General features: G+C 38.1%; 8 protein-coding genes across 8 annotated transcripts; 5 read left to right on the top strand and 3 right to left on the bottom strand.

The window, feature by feature from the left end:
* Window positions 1-83: 83 nt before the first annotated feature.
* Window positions 84-638, top strand: C9374_014471 (uncharacterized protein; the record flags this gene model as incomplete). The annotated part of the gene is made up of 1 exon (XM_044690462.1): window positions 84-638. One exon carries the CDS (start codon window positions 84-86, stop codon window positions 636-638), a length of 555 nt encoding a protein of 184 aa, XP_044553063.1.
* A 308-nt stretch (window positions 639-946) lies between these two features.
* Window positions 947-1,774, top strand: C9374_014472 (uncharacterized protein; the record flags this gene model as incomplete). The annotated part of the gene is made up of 3 exons (XM_044690463.1): window positions 947-1,118; window positions 1,178-1,588; window positions 1,650-1,774. 3 exons carry the CDS (start codon window positions 947-949, stop codon window positions 1,772-1,774), a joined length of 708 nt encoding a protein of 235 aa, XP_044553064.1.
* Window positions 1,775-1,821: 47 nt separating this feature from the next.
* C9374_014473 (uncharacterized protein) lies at window positions 1,822-3,438 on the top strand (the record flags this gene model as incomplete). Its single annotated transcript, XM_044690464.1, has 2 exons — window positions 1,822-2,029; window positions 2,174-3,438. 2 exons carry the CDS (start codon window positions 1,822-1,824, stop codon window positions 3,436-3,438), a joined length of 1,473 nt encoding a protein of 490 aa, XP_044553065.1.
* A 1,010-nt stretch (window positions 3,439-4,448) lies between these two features.
* On the top strand, window positions 4,449-5,619 carry C9374_014474 (uncharacterized protein; the record flags this gene model as incomplete). Its single annotated transcript, XM_044690465.1, has 2 exons — window positions 4,449-4,638; window positions 4,694-5,619. The coding sequence occupies 2 exons, from the start codon at window positions 4,449-4,451 to the stop codon at window positions 5,617-5,619; spliced, it is 1,116 nt and encodes a 371-aa protein (XP_044553066.1).
* Window positions 5,620-5,751: 132 nt separating this feature from the next.
* Window positions 5,752-7,782, top strand: C9374_014475 (uncharacterized protein; the record flags this gene model as incomplete). Its single annotated transcript, XM_044690466.1, has 1 exon — window positions 5,752-7,782. The coding sequence occupies one exon, from the start codon at window positions 5,752-5,754 to the stop codon at window positions 7,780-7,782; it is 2,031 nt and encodes a 676-aa protein (XP_044553067.1).
* Window positions 7,783-7,819: 37 nt separating this feature from the next.
* On the bottom strand, window positions 7,820-9,010 carry C9374_014476 (uncharacterized protein; the record flags this gene model as incomplete). The annotated part of the gene is made up of 1 exon (XM_044690467.1): window positions 7,820-9,010. The coding sequence occupies one exon, from the start codon at window positions 9,008-9,010 to the stop codon at window positions 7,820-7,822; it is 1,191 nt and encodes a 396-aa protein (XP_044553068.1).
* Window positions 9,011-9,063: 53 nt separating this feature from the next.
* On the bottom strand, window positions 9,064-11,235 carry C9374_014477 (uncharacterized protein; the record flags this gene model as incomplete). Its single annotated transcript, XM_044690468.1, has 1 exon — window positions 9,064-11,235. One exon carries the CDS (start codon window positions 11,233-11,235, stop codon window positions 9,064-9,066), a length of 2,172 nt encoding a protein of 723 aa, XP_044553069.1.
* A 531-nt stretch (window positions 11,236-11,766) lies between these two features.
* On the bottom strand, window positions 11,767-14,292 carry C9374_014478 (uncharacterized protein; the record flags this gene model as incomplete). Its single annotated transcript, XM_044690470.1, has 3 exons — window positions 11,767-12,143; window positions 12,212-14,006; window positions 14,110-14,292. 3 exons carry the CDS (start codon window positions 14,290-14,292, stop codon window positions 11,767-11,769), a joined length of 2,355 nt encoding a protein of 784 aa, XP_044553070.1.
* Between the last annotated feature and the right edge of the window lie 159 nt (window positions 14,293-14,451).

A 14,451-nucleotide genomic window follows, 5' to 3' on the forward strand; every position in this document is an offset into this window, starting at 1 on the left:
CAAACAGGGGTACAAGCATCAACTATGTAGATTCAACAGTATCTTGCACACTCCTCTGTTGAATGACTCACACAAGTGAAAAAATGTCTTCCATGTTCTCTCGAATGAAAAAGTATGATGCTGCATTCAAAATTCGGCTGTTAAATGATTCATTCCGAAGATTGGAAACTCTCAAACTCTACAAGGAAGTCTTGAAATTTTCAAAATTATTTACATGGCAAGATGAGAATGGAGTCATGTGGGGAGATTTAATCAAGCTCTCGGCACGGCAAGAAATTGAAGCATCTCGTGAAGAAAAGGATCCACAAATTCTTGCTCAAGCTTTAGTGAATGCAAGAATGGCACTTGATGAAATGCAAGAAAAGTTTCATGCTCAACAACAAAAAGTACAACAACAATTTACACAACATGTAAATAATACGAGAATGGATTCGGAACGAAATCGGACACGATCTCCGTTAGAAATTATTCAGGAACGAGAAATGATGAACAAGATGGGATTTGATCCAAATGTTCATTCTCCACAGCATGTGGATTATTCTAAAATTCCGATTATTCAAGAGGATGCCAAACAACATGATAATATTCCAATTCTTACTCCCGATGGGATATGGGATGACAAGAAGAAGAATAATTAATTATTATCATTGATTGATTAGGAATTGAGAAAAGGGCTAACCATCGTGTAACTGAATGATAGCGATGATGAATATTTATTGTCAAGACACTCTAACGTGCCTATATATTTTGACAAGTGCTCGTGACCCCACATACATTCTTAATTACTTCTTTGCAAAACGATAAAGATGTAGCACTGAACAAGTTTCATCATTCCCAGAAATTTAGTGAGTGTCTCTTCTGTAAACTTTAACCGCCATCGGTAACGGTCAACACTTCAAAAAAAATTAATCAACATTTCATCTGATTATTGATCATCATCTCTGAGATGCCCGAGTCTTCTACGATTCCACCGCTACTCTACAATAATTTAACCTCTCCGATCAAGAGGAGATTTTATACTCCATATGAAGTCAGTGAGCATAATTGTGTGGACGATTGTTGGGTGTCGTTTTTAAATAAGGTTTACAATTTGACACCACTGATCAAACAAAACAAAAGTAAGTGATCATCGGAGTGCTTACATTGAATTTCATATTGGATATTGGAATACAAAAAGCATCTCCCTTGATTGAACCCATAGTGGCAAATGCAGGACGAGATATTTCGCATTGGTTCGACCCATCTACAGAAGATATTAAAACTTGGATAGATCCCTTAACCAACGAGCGATGTTATTATACTCCCATGAAGCGATTTCTTCATATTCCCCCACCCTCATACGAAGCAAAAGGTTCACAGAAAGAGCCACAAGCTAACGTTCCTTGGTGGAAAGACAAGAAATATCTAATAGGTTCTCTCTCGAAAAAAACAAGATTCATTCGAATTATTAACACCCTTACACATGACGATCATCAAATTGAAGTCTGTTCAGAAGAAACTCTCTCAGAAATACTTGACAGATATTTAAAATTCAACGGCCATGCTGCAAGCTACACTTGGAAACGACTTGGCCAGGTGCTCGATATGAGTAAGTGATTGATTCTTTTGGTAAATGTGGCAAACATAACCACTTTTGATATCGTTTCAAGGTAAAACGTTGGCAGAAAATGGAATTGAGGATGAAGACAAAGAATTCGAGGAGTTGGGAATTCGAGACGATTACTACATTCCTGCAATTCATTTAATGTACAATGATGATTTAACAATAGGGTAAACTTTTTCAATGAACAATAAAGCCCCAGCTGAACCCATTACAAAAAAATGAAAGTTTCAAATAATCCATCGCTTGGTCACAATGCCGTTAATTCAACCGCTTGCTACAAATGTTTGGAAGACTACGATGAGGAAAACGAATCCACATGCTATTGTACACACTGTCATTGGTATTTGTGCCAGCAACATACAGAACAACATCGAAAGCACAAATCATTTAAATCGCATTCGGAGCAAGTAGTTGAATTAACGAATTGTAAGCTTTTTGACGATAACCACAACAACCATCACGCTTCAGACAGATCATGCACCTTGCATCCATCTTTTCCCGTTGATACTTTGTGTGTGACATGTTCCAAGTTAATTTGTGCCAAATGAGCAATCTCCATGCATCATAAAGGTCATGACTGTCATTTATTAGAAGAGATTGAAGAAAAAGAACGTGAAAGCACAGGAAAAATGTTGAAAGAGATCATGAACAAGGTAGAGAAATGGGAACTCGCTTTCCATGCTAGCGATGAGAACATTTTCAATGGTTTTCAACAAATCAAAGCGAGACGAGAGGAGTGTGAAACACAAATTATGCAACTCGTCGAAAGGCTGAAACGTAAAATTGATGAACGAGCTCAATCACTTTTGGAACAGGTTTATGAAATTGAGCGTCGAAATGGTAATTCGTTATGCTCAATCCAAACTATGAAAGATAAAGTTAAGCAACGAATTCATGGTTGGAATGTGAACGAAACTTGTATTTACGATTTGGTTCAGAAGAGACTTTCGGAATGGGACGACATTGAGAATTGTTGCGAAAAACTTGTGAATAGCACCCCTTCATGCATTGATATGCTTTACGACTTTACCATTGAAAATTTGGATTCTTCTTGTATGAGAATGGAGGAAATACTCGATCAAGACTTTGGACAAGTTCTTGAAGGAGCTATTGACCTTCAATCGTGTCGTTTAGATCCTCAAGATATGAAACAATTGCAAGACACCGAATGGAAGACCAATCAATGCTTGAATTTTGTGGTTCGTGTTCTTAACGCAAGAGGTATTGGACTTGAACAACGAGAGAATGCTTTCAACATCCATGTACGTGATGATAATGGTGAAATCATACACAATCCCTTTGCATCTCATGTTTCCGTTAGAAATGAAGGACATGGAACGTATCGAATCCAATTTCCAGTTCCACAGTTAGAGAGACCATGTAAGGTTGGAAAAGAAGTGGTCTATCTTCATGTGAAACTTCTCCAAAATGACCTTCCTGGTTCTCCAATCCCCATAACGATCACAAACAAACAATCTCTTCAGTTTATTGGATTTGTCACTTGGTCCCAACACTCACAGACACAAACACTCGAGCAACAGGATGCTCTCATGAATGAAGCAGTGAGAAAGCAATTTGGAAATGAGGCCTATGCTCTCTCTGCTAAAGAATTCAGTACCGAATTGGACATTGAGAATTTACCCTCTCATAATACTTCAGGATTTTATTTGACTTTCACATCACCAGAGAATTCAGGGAATTTGAATGCCAACTCGATGAGTGGATTTGCCCTGAGGGGAGTCTCTCCAGGATATTCTCTGAAATTACCAGGTACTTTCAACCATTCTTCATTGACCAATTCTGTTCGTGCATGTATTGCAGTACGAAAACATTGAAGATTGAGTGTTTTGGGAAGATGGAAAAGAACAGTTTTGGATGGCTACGGCCATATCACGATGAATGCACCTCATCCCGTCCGATTTGAGAAGTTAAGCATCGTCGAGCTGCATCAGTACTGAGGTTGGAGACAACTTGGGAACCTGCAGTGCTGTAGCCTTTTTTGCAAAAATTTTCTTGGATCGTAACAAGATCTCTATTGATTTTATTTATACTCGTGATCCATTTACAAATGGTTTCAAGAAATTAACCTTCCTGAAGTGGGTATTCATGGTTATCAAACTTGGTGGTGGGAGTAGTTGCTGTGAGCTTCCTTGTCATGATCGACGTTAACTCAATGATTCTCCTCAGGAAGCATTGGGCACCGCGTGAGATGTTGCACGCCCTTTGTGACTCAATTAAGGATCACAAAGGGCGTGACAGCAATTCGAACGACTGCATAGAAGCCATGATTGCAGTTCGTTTCTTTTTTTACTTTTACAAGAGACGCTTGTTTGATACGATGCTGGAAATGAGTGTCTATTTATTGCAATCTAATTTTCACGAAGTATGCAGAAGTTGAAATATCAACACATCTTTTTCGAATTCCAAACGCAAAGTTCAAAATTTCACGGGGTGACTTTTGAAATGCAGACTTCAACCCTTCAACGCCGAAAGTTCAATTCACATTCCCGATGAAACCTTGAACATTGTTGCAGCTTGACATAGAGCGTTTTCCCACAGTCAGACCTGTGTCAGTTGCAACTGGAGATTAGAAATGTTTGGGAATGTGAATTGAACTTTCATTACTCTGTAACCTCTTGGAACAAATCAAGAGTGGATTGATTTCTGTTTTCTAACAGTTCAAGCAGTCGAAAGCCTGTGACAGAAACATCATTCTTATCTTAGCAGGCTTTTCATCAAAGATAAACAAGAGAACTAAACCAAATACAACTACACCCCTCAAAACAAATAACATGTTTCAAAAAAAATCGCTCCATCAAATCAGCGGCCAGCCGTTTTGAAAACCATGAAAAAGTCGTCCTCCCTTAAGAAACCCTCCCGAGGTCATTTGTTGTACAAAGATGAGAGAATCGAATCAAAGGAAATTGTTGAGGTTGAGAGACTTTCAGCTGAGGTCAATGGGAGCAATGGGTCTGTTCCAGATAATGCCAAAACATCTTCGTCGGATATTAACGATGATGATGAGTCTGAATTTTGTAAGTTGTGTAGTCATTCCAAAGCAAGGATATATTACAATTCCATCGTATTAAGGGAAGCGAATGTCTATGAGTGCCGATGAATATTCAACTATTCAGCAACACATCATTCCGAGATCAAACAAAACACAACATCAATCCCCTAACAAGGAGCAATCGTCTTCCATAGTTTCCAACGGAAAGATCTACTCTTCCAGATCCAAAGCCTCAATGGATGAGGATGACAATAAGAAACAGTCTTCACTTTCAAAGCCTTCTGAAAGAGTTGGTAATGTAACGACATCTCCCGAAAACAGAGATGATTTAGGAAGAGATCCCTATAGGAATTATGCTCGAGGATCTGATGAAATTGATGCTAAATTGAGCGTTATCCGGGAGAGAGTTATGAGGCGACTTTCTCCAGCAAGAATTTCAGATCGAAACGAATCATCACATTCAACATCATCATCTCCAACTCGAGATAACCATTCACCGTCTGTATCATTAAGAAACAACCGAGGAATTCAATCGAACAGCCAAAACAACGATGCAACTTTTGAATTTCAAAACGATGTAGAAAAACAAAGGCTCCGATACATGGTTATAAAATTGCAAAAAGAATACCAAAACACAAGAATACGCGAAAGGAGAGCCACAAAACTTGCTAGATCCTTGTCAGAATTAATAACAAAACATCAAAATTATGTGAACAATTTGAAAAAAAAATATGTAGAAAAGGAGAGGGAAGTGGTTGATCTGAAAGATACAATCGAGGAATTAAATGGAGCTCTTCAGCGATGTCAAATGACCGCACAATCACAAAATTCAACAAAATCTCTAATAGAAAAGATATCAACCAATTTTGATTCCATTTTAGAAGCAATCAATTCGAAAACAGAATTAATGCAAATAATTGACGCACAAAAAGAAGAAATTTCTCAAAACATGTTGACAATTAAGAAATTGTTCAATCCACTGCAACAACCATCAAGGGAGGAGTAAGCGCATTTCACCAAAAGACTTTCCGCACCATGTCCATCATTGACTTATCCTCAATAAAACCTTCCAGCTGCAAAAGAGAACCCACCCATCACTTTTCCGTTACAAATGACAACAGCAACGAACACAAAAAAAATGAGAGTGTATGATGAGTTTGAATTATACGAGAATAGTCGTCGGTTTCTTGTTGTACCGAAAGTGTTACCCAATCACCAAAAGAATGATGCTTCAAACCAACAACAACAATCTGCTAGCTCTACAACAACGGCTCCGATGAGAAGAGTACTGAACTATGAAAATATGTGTCTCATTGATAGGGATACTCAACTTGTTTCAAGACTTTCCATCAACCCATCCGATACTCAAGTCAAGGACAATGTTTTTAAAAAGATGAAAACCATGACTCGCATCTTTGGTGTTCTTGGTATTGTAACACTTGTTTCTGGACCTTTCCTTGTCGTGATTCTTGAAAAGGAGTACATCGGAATGATCCAAAAACACAAGATTTACAGAATCAAAAAGATTCAATTCATTCCATTTAAACCTTCTAGCTTCAAGTCTCAAACTGAAGAAATGAAGGAAAAAGAAATTCAATATATCGAGATGATGAATAGAGTCATTGTCGATGACAATAGTTTTTACCTGAGCTACTCGCTTGATTTAACTCATCATTTACAAACTACTTTCTCTACCAATCTTGGTCAGGATATGGAAAACTTGGGTGCTTGGCGCAATGCCCACAACAAGTATTTCTGGAACAGAACCATGCTTCAATCTCTCATGACAAAACAAATGGATGGATTTATTCTTCCCGTCATTAGAGGCATTGTGGAAATTTCTTCATGTACAATTAATGGCAAAGTTTTCACATTTGGTATTATTTCCAGAACTAGCACAAAAAGAGCTGGTACAAGATACATCATGAGAGGAGCTGATGAAAATGGTTATGTTGCGAACTTTGTTGAGAGCGAGCAGTTTGTGTACTATGATGGCGTATTATCTGCTTTCCTCCAAATTCGTGGCTCCATTCCTTTGATTTGGACTCAAGAAGCCAACCTCAAATACACCCCAGAAATCAAGTTTTTGACAGACAAGCAAAAACAACAATTGGCCTTTGACCGACACTTCCAATATGTTTTGAGAGAATACCAAAATAATGTGACAGCTGTCAACTTGTGTAAAAAAACAGGTCAAGAGAGTAGACTTAGCGAACTCTATACTAGTTACGTTAAAAGCGTTCCTGGAGTTACCTACATTCATTTCGATTTCCACAATGAATGTAAGAATCATGACACAACCAAACTCTTCACAGTGTTTTTGCCAAGTATTAAGGATAGCTTGAGAAATATCAAATATTTCTCTGTGAAGCTTGAGGACAGCAAGGAAGAAGGAACATGGTTACCTGATGATGGCAAGGCCTTTTCTTTCTTGGGTCGTACTGTCTCAACACCTCTTTTGTCAGCACCTTGGGATGACGAAATTAGTGCCACAACCAGCACATCAGGATTTGATGACGATTTTACAGCCCAATTTCCAAATAATGGTAACAGTGGTAAACCAAACAATCCCAGTTTGTTAGACTTTGGAGAATCTTCATCATTCCCAACCCAACAACTTCCACAACCACACCTTACCTCTTCTATTTCAACTCCTCAAGTGAATATGGTTTCCGTGGACGATCCTTTTGCTGATGTACTAAATTCAAAGTCCGTTGAAATGGATGTCAAAGTTTTTGAAATGCAAAATGGCGTATTTCGTGTTAACTGTATTGATTGTTGTGACAGAACCAATTACATTGAAACATTTATTGCAAAATATGTCATGATGGAACAACTTTATAGAATGGGAATTACAAAATCCAGAGAGGATAGAATGGAAAATTATCCTGATTTTGAACAGGTCTTTAGACAATTTTGGGTGAACAATGGTGATAGAGTCTCTATTTTGTACAGCGGAACGGAAGCACTCAAATTCCAAAAGAGCGCTCAAGGTTTATTGAATGATGGTGTGAACTCTGTTAAGCGATACTTCCTTAACAACTTTAAAGATGCTGAACGACAAAAAGCTATCAACCTTGTTTTGGGCTTGGTAGACGTGAATTCAGCAGAAGAGCAAGAAGAAAACAATAGCCCTGCTAATATTGTTCAAGATTTGTTGATTTTCTAAACGGTTTTGCTCGACAGTAATAAAATTAACCATCAATTTAGAATCTGAACACCTTACCAATATTATTCTTAAAAACACCACAAAAATCAAGATAAAATCTCCACTTCACAATCAACGTCCTGAACAAGCAATGAGGGTATAAATTATGAGAGGGAACGTCATAAGCTTTTCCAATTGTTTTACCATTCACCATGAATGAAATCTTGTTTTCTTTCAAAATGGCTTTCACGACAGAACCGTCCTTAATGGGTTCGCCATTATAAGGGCAGTTTGTCTTGTTAGAACTAAATAAACGTCCATTTCCCATCTTTAAGTAATATCCTCCTGTATTGTCATAGCTCAAAGAATCCGAATGAACATTGACAGTTCTTGAGGCAAATCCAACAAATAAATTGGCACAATTTGAAATCAGCTTGATCGAATATTCTGAAGCACATACGTCTCCGAACACGATAAAGCTATTCTTTCGGTGATCTTTTTTAACCACTCTCTTATTATTGCTTGTTAACTGTAATCCAGAGGACGTATAAGTGGGATCGAAGGTGTCACATCTCAATTTTTCTTCGTCTAATTCCAAGGTGTATTTGTTTCGTAAAGAATTCTTTCCCATTGATGGCAATAATGAAAAGATGCTTGTGACTTGATAATAAACAACCTCATCAACAAATTCCATCAAGTCTTTCTCGCTCAATCTTTCAATCTTTGAACGAATGTTTAAACCTCGTAAGTGATCCAAAATTAATTCAAAATTTGCATTGGGTCTATCAATAAAATAGGCATGATCATGTTCTTCTGGATTCGGAACAAAATAATCACTAAAATAAGCTGAAAAGAATGTATCCTTCTCACTCAATAATGAAGCCATAGTCGTTGCAAATATGGTACCGCCCACATTTAATCGTACCATTTCATTGGGTGGACCTCGAGTTGTGGTAACGGTGGTGGATTTGGAAAGCTTTTCTTCAATATCGGAAATTCGTTGTTCTCGTTGATCTAAATCCAAACTTCGTTGAGTGTTTTCTTTGATTCGGATGAGTAATTGTTCTTGTTGTTTTTCAAGTTCTTTTTCAGCCTTTAATAGTGAGTCTGCTCTTTCGTTTAATTCTTTTTGTTTCAATTCTAGCTCTTTGAGTGATTTAATGGAATTGGTTGTTTGTAAAGATCCCCTCTCACCCTCCCTGTTGTTGGAGGAAGAAGAACCACCCGCAACACAATAAGAGTTCATCATTTTGTTTTGTAAAAAAACTCAATGAAAATGAACTCAGAACTTGCACGATTTTATTATCTCTTTCTCTTCTTTGAGTCTTGGGCTCGTTTGTCCTTCTTGGTACGGTTGTCAACAAACTTCATGATCGAACCTGGTGATTTCTTACCCAAAACTTTCTTGCCACCTCCAACCACGTAAACTTTCCTTCTACTTGTCTTCACAGAGGCATTCTTATACAGTTTCATGAGTTCTTTCGATTTTTCTTGTGGTGTTAATTCTTGGCTTTGTGCAATGACTTCTGCCTTATCTTTAACTTCCTTAATTTTCTTTTGAGCTCTGAATTTTCTTCTAATCTTGGCTTCGAGAACAGCCTTGATTGGTCTTGCATCAATTTCAGCCATCTTTCGTTTAATTTCGTCAGCTTCTTCTTTGGTGATTGGATCTTGCTTTCTAAATGATTTAACTTCATCATCAGCTAACCAATCTGGAACATCCTCGTCATTGAAAGCATATCTGTGGAATGCATTATCAATAAATTCTCTACGTTCTTTCTTTCGGAGAAGTTTTTTACCAAGAGCTAAAGCAGTGGCTCTCACTTCAGGATCCTTCATCTCTTTAGGCATGATTTCAAAGCCACCAACATCTTGTTTGGTTGGTTGTGTTCCTACCTTTCTCTTGAAGTCAGAGATAGCTGATTCATCTTCTTCATCATCGTCATCATTATCAGACTCAGAATCCGAAGAGTCCACTTCTAAATCTTCCTCTGTAATGTTGTCAAGTCGTCCGAGTTTACGTCTCTTTGTTCGTGTGGCATTGTCATCTTCGTTATCACTATTTCCGGTGGCTTCTTCCATTAACACGCTGAAAATATTTTGATTGAAGAATTGGTCTGCCTTAGATTGTTTCGAGCCTAAATCTCTGTGTTCAATGAGGAGTGGATTTGTATTTGGTGCTCCATATTTTTCTTCTTCATAATTAATAGCTTCATAAAGCTCGTTCTTTTTTTGAGAATGATCATCTCGTGATTGGAGAATGCTTGCCTTGAATCTTCTTGTCTTCTTTTCCATAAGTTGTTGATAGAGGGCATCAAGTTCAGCTTCCAAAATTTCATCTCGCTCGTCTTCGTCCAATTCAATCTTACCAAGTGCTTCTTTTTCTTTTCTTACTTGTTCCTTCTTGAGTTCTTTTTGTTTCAAGTAAGCATCATAGGCTTGACTTGTGACTGATGGGTCCAAAACGGCATTTAACATGTCCTTACTTGAGATATCTTTCATACGGAACAGAGCAGTATCTTCATAAATGTCGAGCATATCTTCTGGTCTTTCTGTTGCTGCTTTGATAGCAAGTTTCTTTTGTTTTTCTCTCAATTTCTTTTCCTTTTTCTTTTCAATCTTTCGGTGTTTGTCCTTGAGTTCCTTCAATTCTCCTTCTAACTCTTCTTCATCAGATGGAAGCTCCATCTCGTCACTTGCTGTTGCTAAATTATTTTCTTCGTGAATAGGATCCAAAACTTCATCCTCTTCGTCTTGCTCAATAATATCTTCATTATTTTCTGCGTCAAGTTCATCCTTAAAATCTTTCATATTATTTCTCCATTTGAGCAACATTCTGAAATCTGGTTTACCCAACACACGCAAGTCTTCACATGCTTCAATGATATCTTTGGTTGTAAGTGGATGATTTAAATAAATTTGGGATGATTCGTCAAATTCAAGCTCGTTGTAATCTACTAAAATCTTAATTGGTTGTTCAGTTTCAATAAACTCTGCGACGCTGCACTTCTTATAGAGCAATGTAAGACCTTCTTCGTAGCCTTCTTGGTTTGGCTTTTGTTTTGCTAAATCTCTGAATGATAATTTCAATTTCTTCTTTTGTGCTTCAACGTCCTCAAATACTAATGAAGAATCAAAGAGTTTAGGATCAATTTCCTTTGGAGCTTTATATCCAAAACAACAAATATAGATTTCTGCAGATGCATCTCTTGATGCTTTTGGTTTGGTTGCTTCAACTTTGGTAAAGAATTGATTCAAAACCCACATCAGGGATGTATAATCTTTTGAACGAAAGACTTTGGTAATAAATAAGCCTTCAGGCTTCAAGAATTCTGTTGCCATCTTTAAAGCAAACAAGCACAACTCGGATTGCGAGAAAGCGTCTTTGAGCCAGTTGGCACCAACGTTTGGTGCACCGTCATGAAGAACTACATCACACTTTTGTCCTCTGAGCACGTTCTTGACCATAGTCATGGTCTTTTTGTAGTGATATCACCTTCAATTGTTGTAACGTGCGGAATTGCTTTGATAGGACAAAGATCTACACCCACAATGGTGGAATTTACGGGCATGAACTTTTTAGAGACTTGAAGCCAACCACCAGGTGCCGCACAAAGATCCAGCAATACTCGTGATGTACCGAGAAAATCATACTTTTTGTTGAGTTGAACCAATTTGAAGGCAGCACGTGAACGATAGCCTTGCTCTTTGGCCATATGATAGTATTTATCAAGACGTTCTGCGTTCTTCTTTGTCTTTTTCACCATTTTCTAATATTGTTGGGGATGTTGTTAATAATGATAAATATTCAAAAATCGGAGAGAGCGGAAGAGAGAAAAATGATGATGCAAAAAAGACACCAGAGCTATTGTTGTTCGTAGAATTTTTTTCTTCAAATTAAATTTTATTCTTCAACAATTTTGAAGATGGCACGAAGAAGGCTCTTCGAGAGCAATAGTGTAAACAACCTTGTAAGCTATGTACTAGTATTAGGGAACATGTGATTTACTTTTTCTTTCTGGTAATGAATGGTATTTTCCTTCGGAACAAGTTCTCTAAAAACGAGAGTTTCGATGTAGAGCCCTGTGTTTCCGATGGTTGCTGCTGTTGTTGAGGTGGTTGAGTACCCATTGTCGACGATGTGGAGGGTTGAACCAGCGAACTCGCAGATCGAGATTTGGATAATGTTGGTGGATTCGATACTGCTTGCTGAGGTGTGGTTGTGGATGGAGATGCTCGGTGAGGTGGAATTTGAATGAAAGGCATCGATGGCTCATATTGCTGCTGATGTTGTTGATAATATTGCAAAGGAGGATATTCGTATTCAGTCGATTGAACTCCCTTTCTGAGATAGGTGAGATTTTCTCGTGTTGAGGTCGCAGCTGTTCCTCCACCAATGGATGTCGTCGATGCAAAGGTACCACCGTTTGTTCCAAATGGCCTAAACTACCTGTGCTGTTGGATTGTGCTAACGATGGATATGAACCTGAAGCGTTTCCAGTAGCTGTATTCTTCTTTTTGAGAATGTGTAATGCTTGTGAAATCTTTGATGCATCACTTCTTTGAGGGTCACCATCTTGAGATGGCTCTTGCTCAAATGGAATATGTACTGGTGGTAATGTATTATTGTTTTTGTTACCAAATGGAGATGGCTCGTTGAGGGTGACTGGTGAATCTTGCATTCGTTCAGCATCCTGTCCATTGAGTAATTGTGATAAAGGTGGAAGATAATTTCCATCTCTAACATATCTATTGAATCCAAATGGGTCAGAAGTCGATGAAGTATTAATATTTAAGGAGCTAGGTCTGTTGTTAGTCAATCGGCCACTACTGCTGGATTGTTGATTATGTACAGAATAGGATGGTTGAAATGCTGTTGTGCTTGTTGTTGATTTTTCATTAAATCCGCCAATAATTCCGGTACTGCTTGTTGGAATTGCATTGGGAGTACTCGCATTCATTATTGTCGATGGATTTGCATTCAAAGGTTGGTGATGTATTTGAGGATGAATATTGCTTGAAGTTGCTGTACCATCGGAAGGAGCGCTGCTAGTTGTCACAATTGGGTTTACCGTGTTGGGATTAAACGAGGATGAAGAATTTTGAGGTTGATGACTGCTAATACCACCACTACCTGCAAATGCTGGAATGCCATATTGATGATGATGTGACGGAGAGGATTGTACTACAGAATGAGCACCTGTGGATCCCAACCCGGAATATGTCTGTCCTGTTGTGGTATTATACGAAGAGTTATAATGATGAGACGGATGTGTTTGTGATGAAAAAGCAGTAGTCGGTAATTGATGTGACGATGAGCTTGTTGTGGACATGTGACTTGGTGATTGTTGTGGATGTCCAAAATAAGTTGGTGCATGATGATGATGTTGCTGCATGTGAGCATGTTGATAAGGATGCTGCATATATGGGTCTACGTGCGTGGTTGTGAGTGGTTGCGGAGGATAAAATTGCTGCTGGCTGTGTGGTGCATTGATTTGAGAAGAGGATGGTGAAGCATTTGCAAGAGGCATTCGATGATAAGGACTAGTAGATTTGTTAGGAGAAATTGGTGGATGAATCACGTGCTGACTTGGAGCCGAATAATAGTTAGCATTGGTGTAGGAATTTAAAGCAATGGCGCCTCCCGATGACTGCTGTCCAACATGACCTGACGAAGAGCCACTACCTTGAATCATCATGGAGGGCATTGAAAATCTCTTGTTTCTATTTGCATCTTTCTGTTGCTGATTTCTCGAGCCTCTCATTGTGTCACCACCGGTGTTTTCATCATCCTCATCGTCTAATACATCGTCTCCAATAATTTCATCCTCATCCACAACCTCATCTTCATCCAATAAATTTGCAGGCATTCCTCCATATTGCTTACTCAATCGCTGTTGTAAATCCTTGAAAAATTCCTCTTCGTTTTGTGATCTTCGATTCGAACTCGAATTTCCTCCACCAAGAACTGTTTGTTCCAAAATCAAATTTGAGTTTGAGCTTGTAGCTCCACCCGAGCTCATTGCATCTCCTGACACAATGGAAGGAAGTGACCATCTTTTGGATTTTGTTATGGAGCTTCGTTTAGATCCACTTCCTCCAATAATTGTTTTTGGATGAGCTCTGATGAATTTAATTTCTTCATTGATTGCATCAATTTTGCTTTGAATTCTCTCTTTGGATAATTCGTCACTGTTCGGTAACATGTCCGTGAGATCTTGACGCTTGTTTTGCAGTGCTTGAAGCTGTTATTGTACATCATTCGTTTGCAAATATGTGTTCATCAAGAATAAACATGAAAGTAACCATTTTGGTCAACCATAGAACCTCTTCAAATATTCAACATACCTTTCTGTATGGCCATCTCGGAATATCATTCTCTCGACATATCCTCTTTAATTGTGTGAGAGAAATTTGCATAGCATCAGCAGCCTCCTTGATAGGAAGATCAAAGTTCTCCTGGATATCCTGAAAGGTTATCTCCTTTTTCCTCTTACGTTTGGATTTGACAAAGTTTGTAAAGTTAACCATGGTAGTTATTGTTGATGATGATGTTACTTTCTCTGTTATTTCGGTTGAAAGTTCCTAGGAATGTTGATGAAACTACTACTACTACTCGATGAATATAAATAAATATTATAAACAAACAACAACAATTAGAGAGTATACAAGAATACTTGAAATGATGAT

The sequence above is a fragment of the Naegleria lovaniensis genome, assembly GCF_003324165.1.
Source record: "Naegleria lovaniensis strain ATCC 30569 chromosome Unknown tig008, whole genome shotgun sequence".
In the NCBI taxonomy this organism is placed as follows: domain Eukaryota; phylum Heterolobosea; class Eutetramitea; order Acrasida; family Naegleriidae; genus Naegleria; species Naegleria lovaniensis.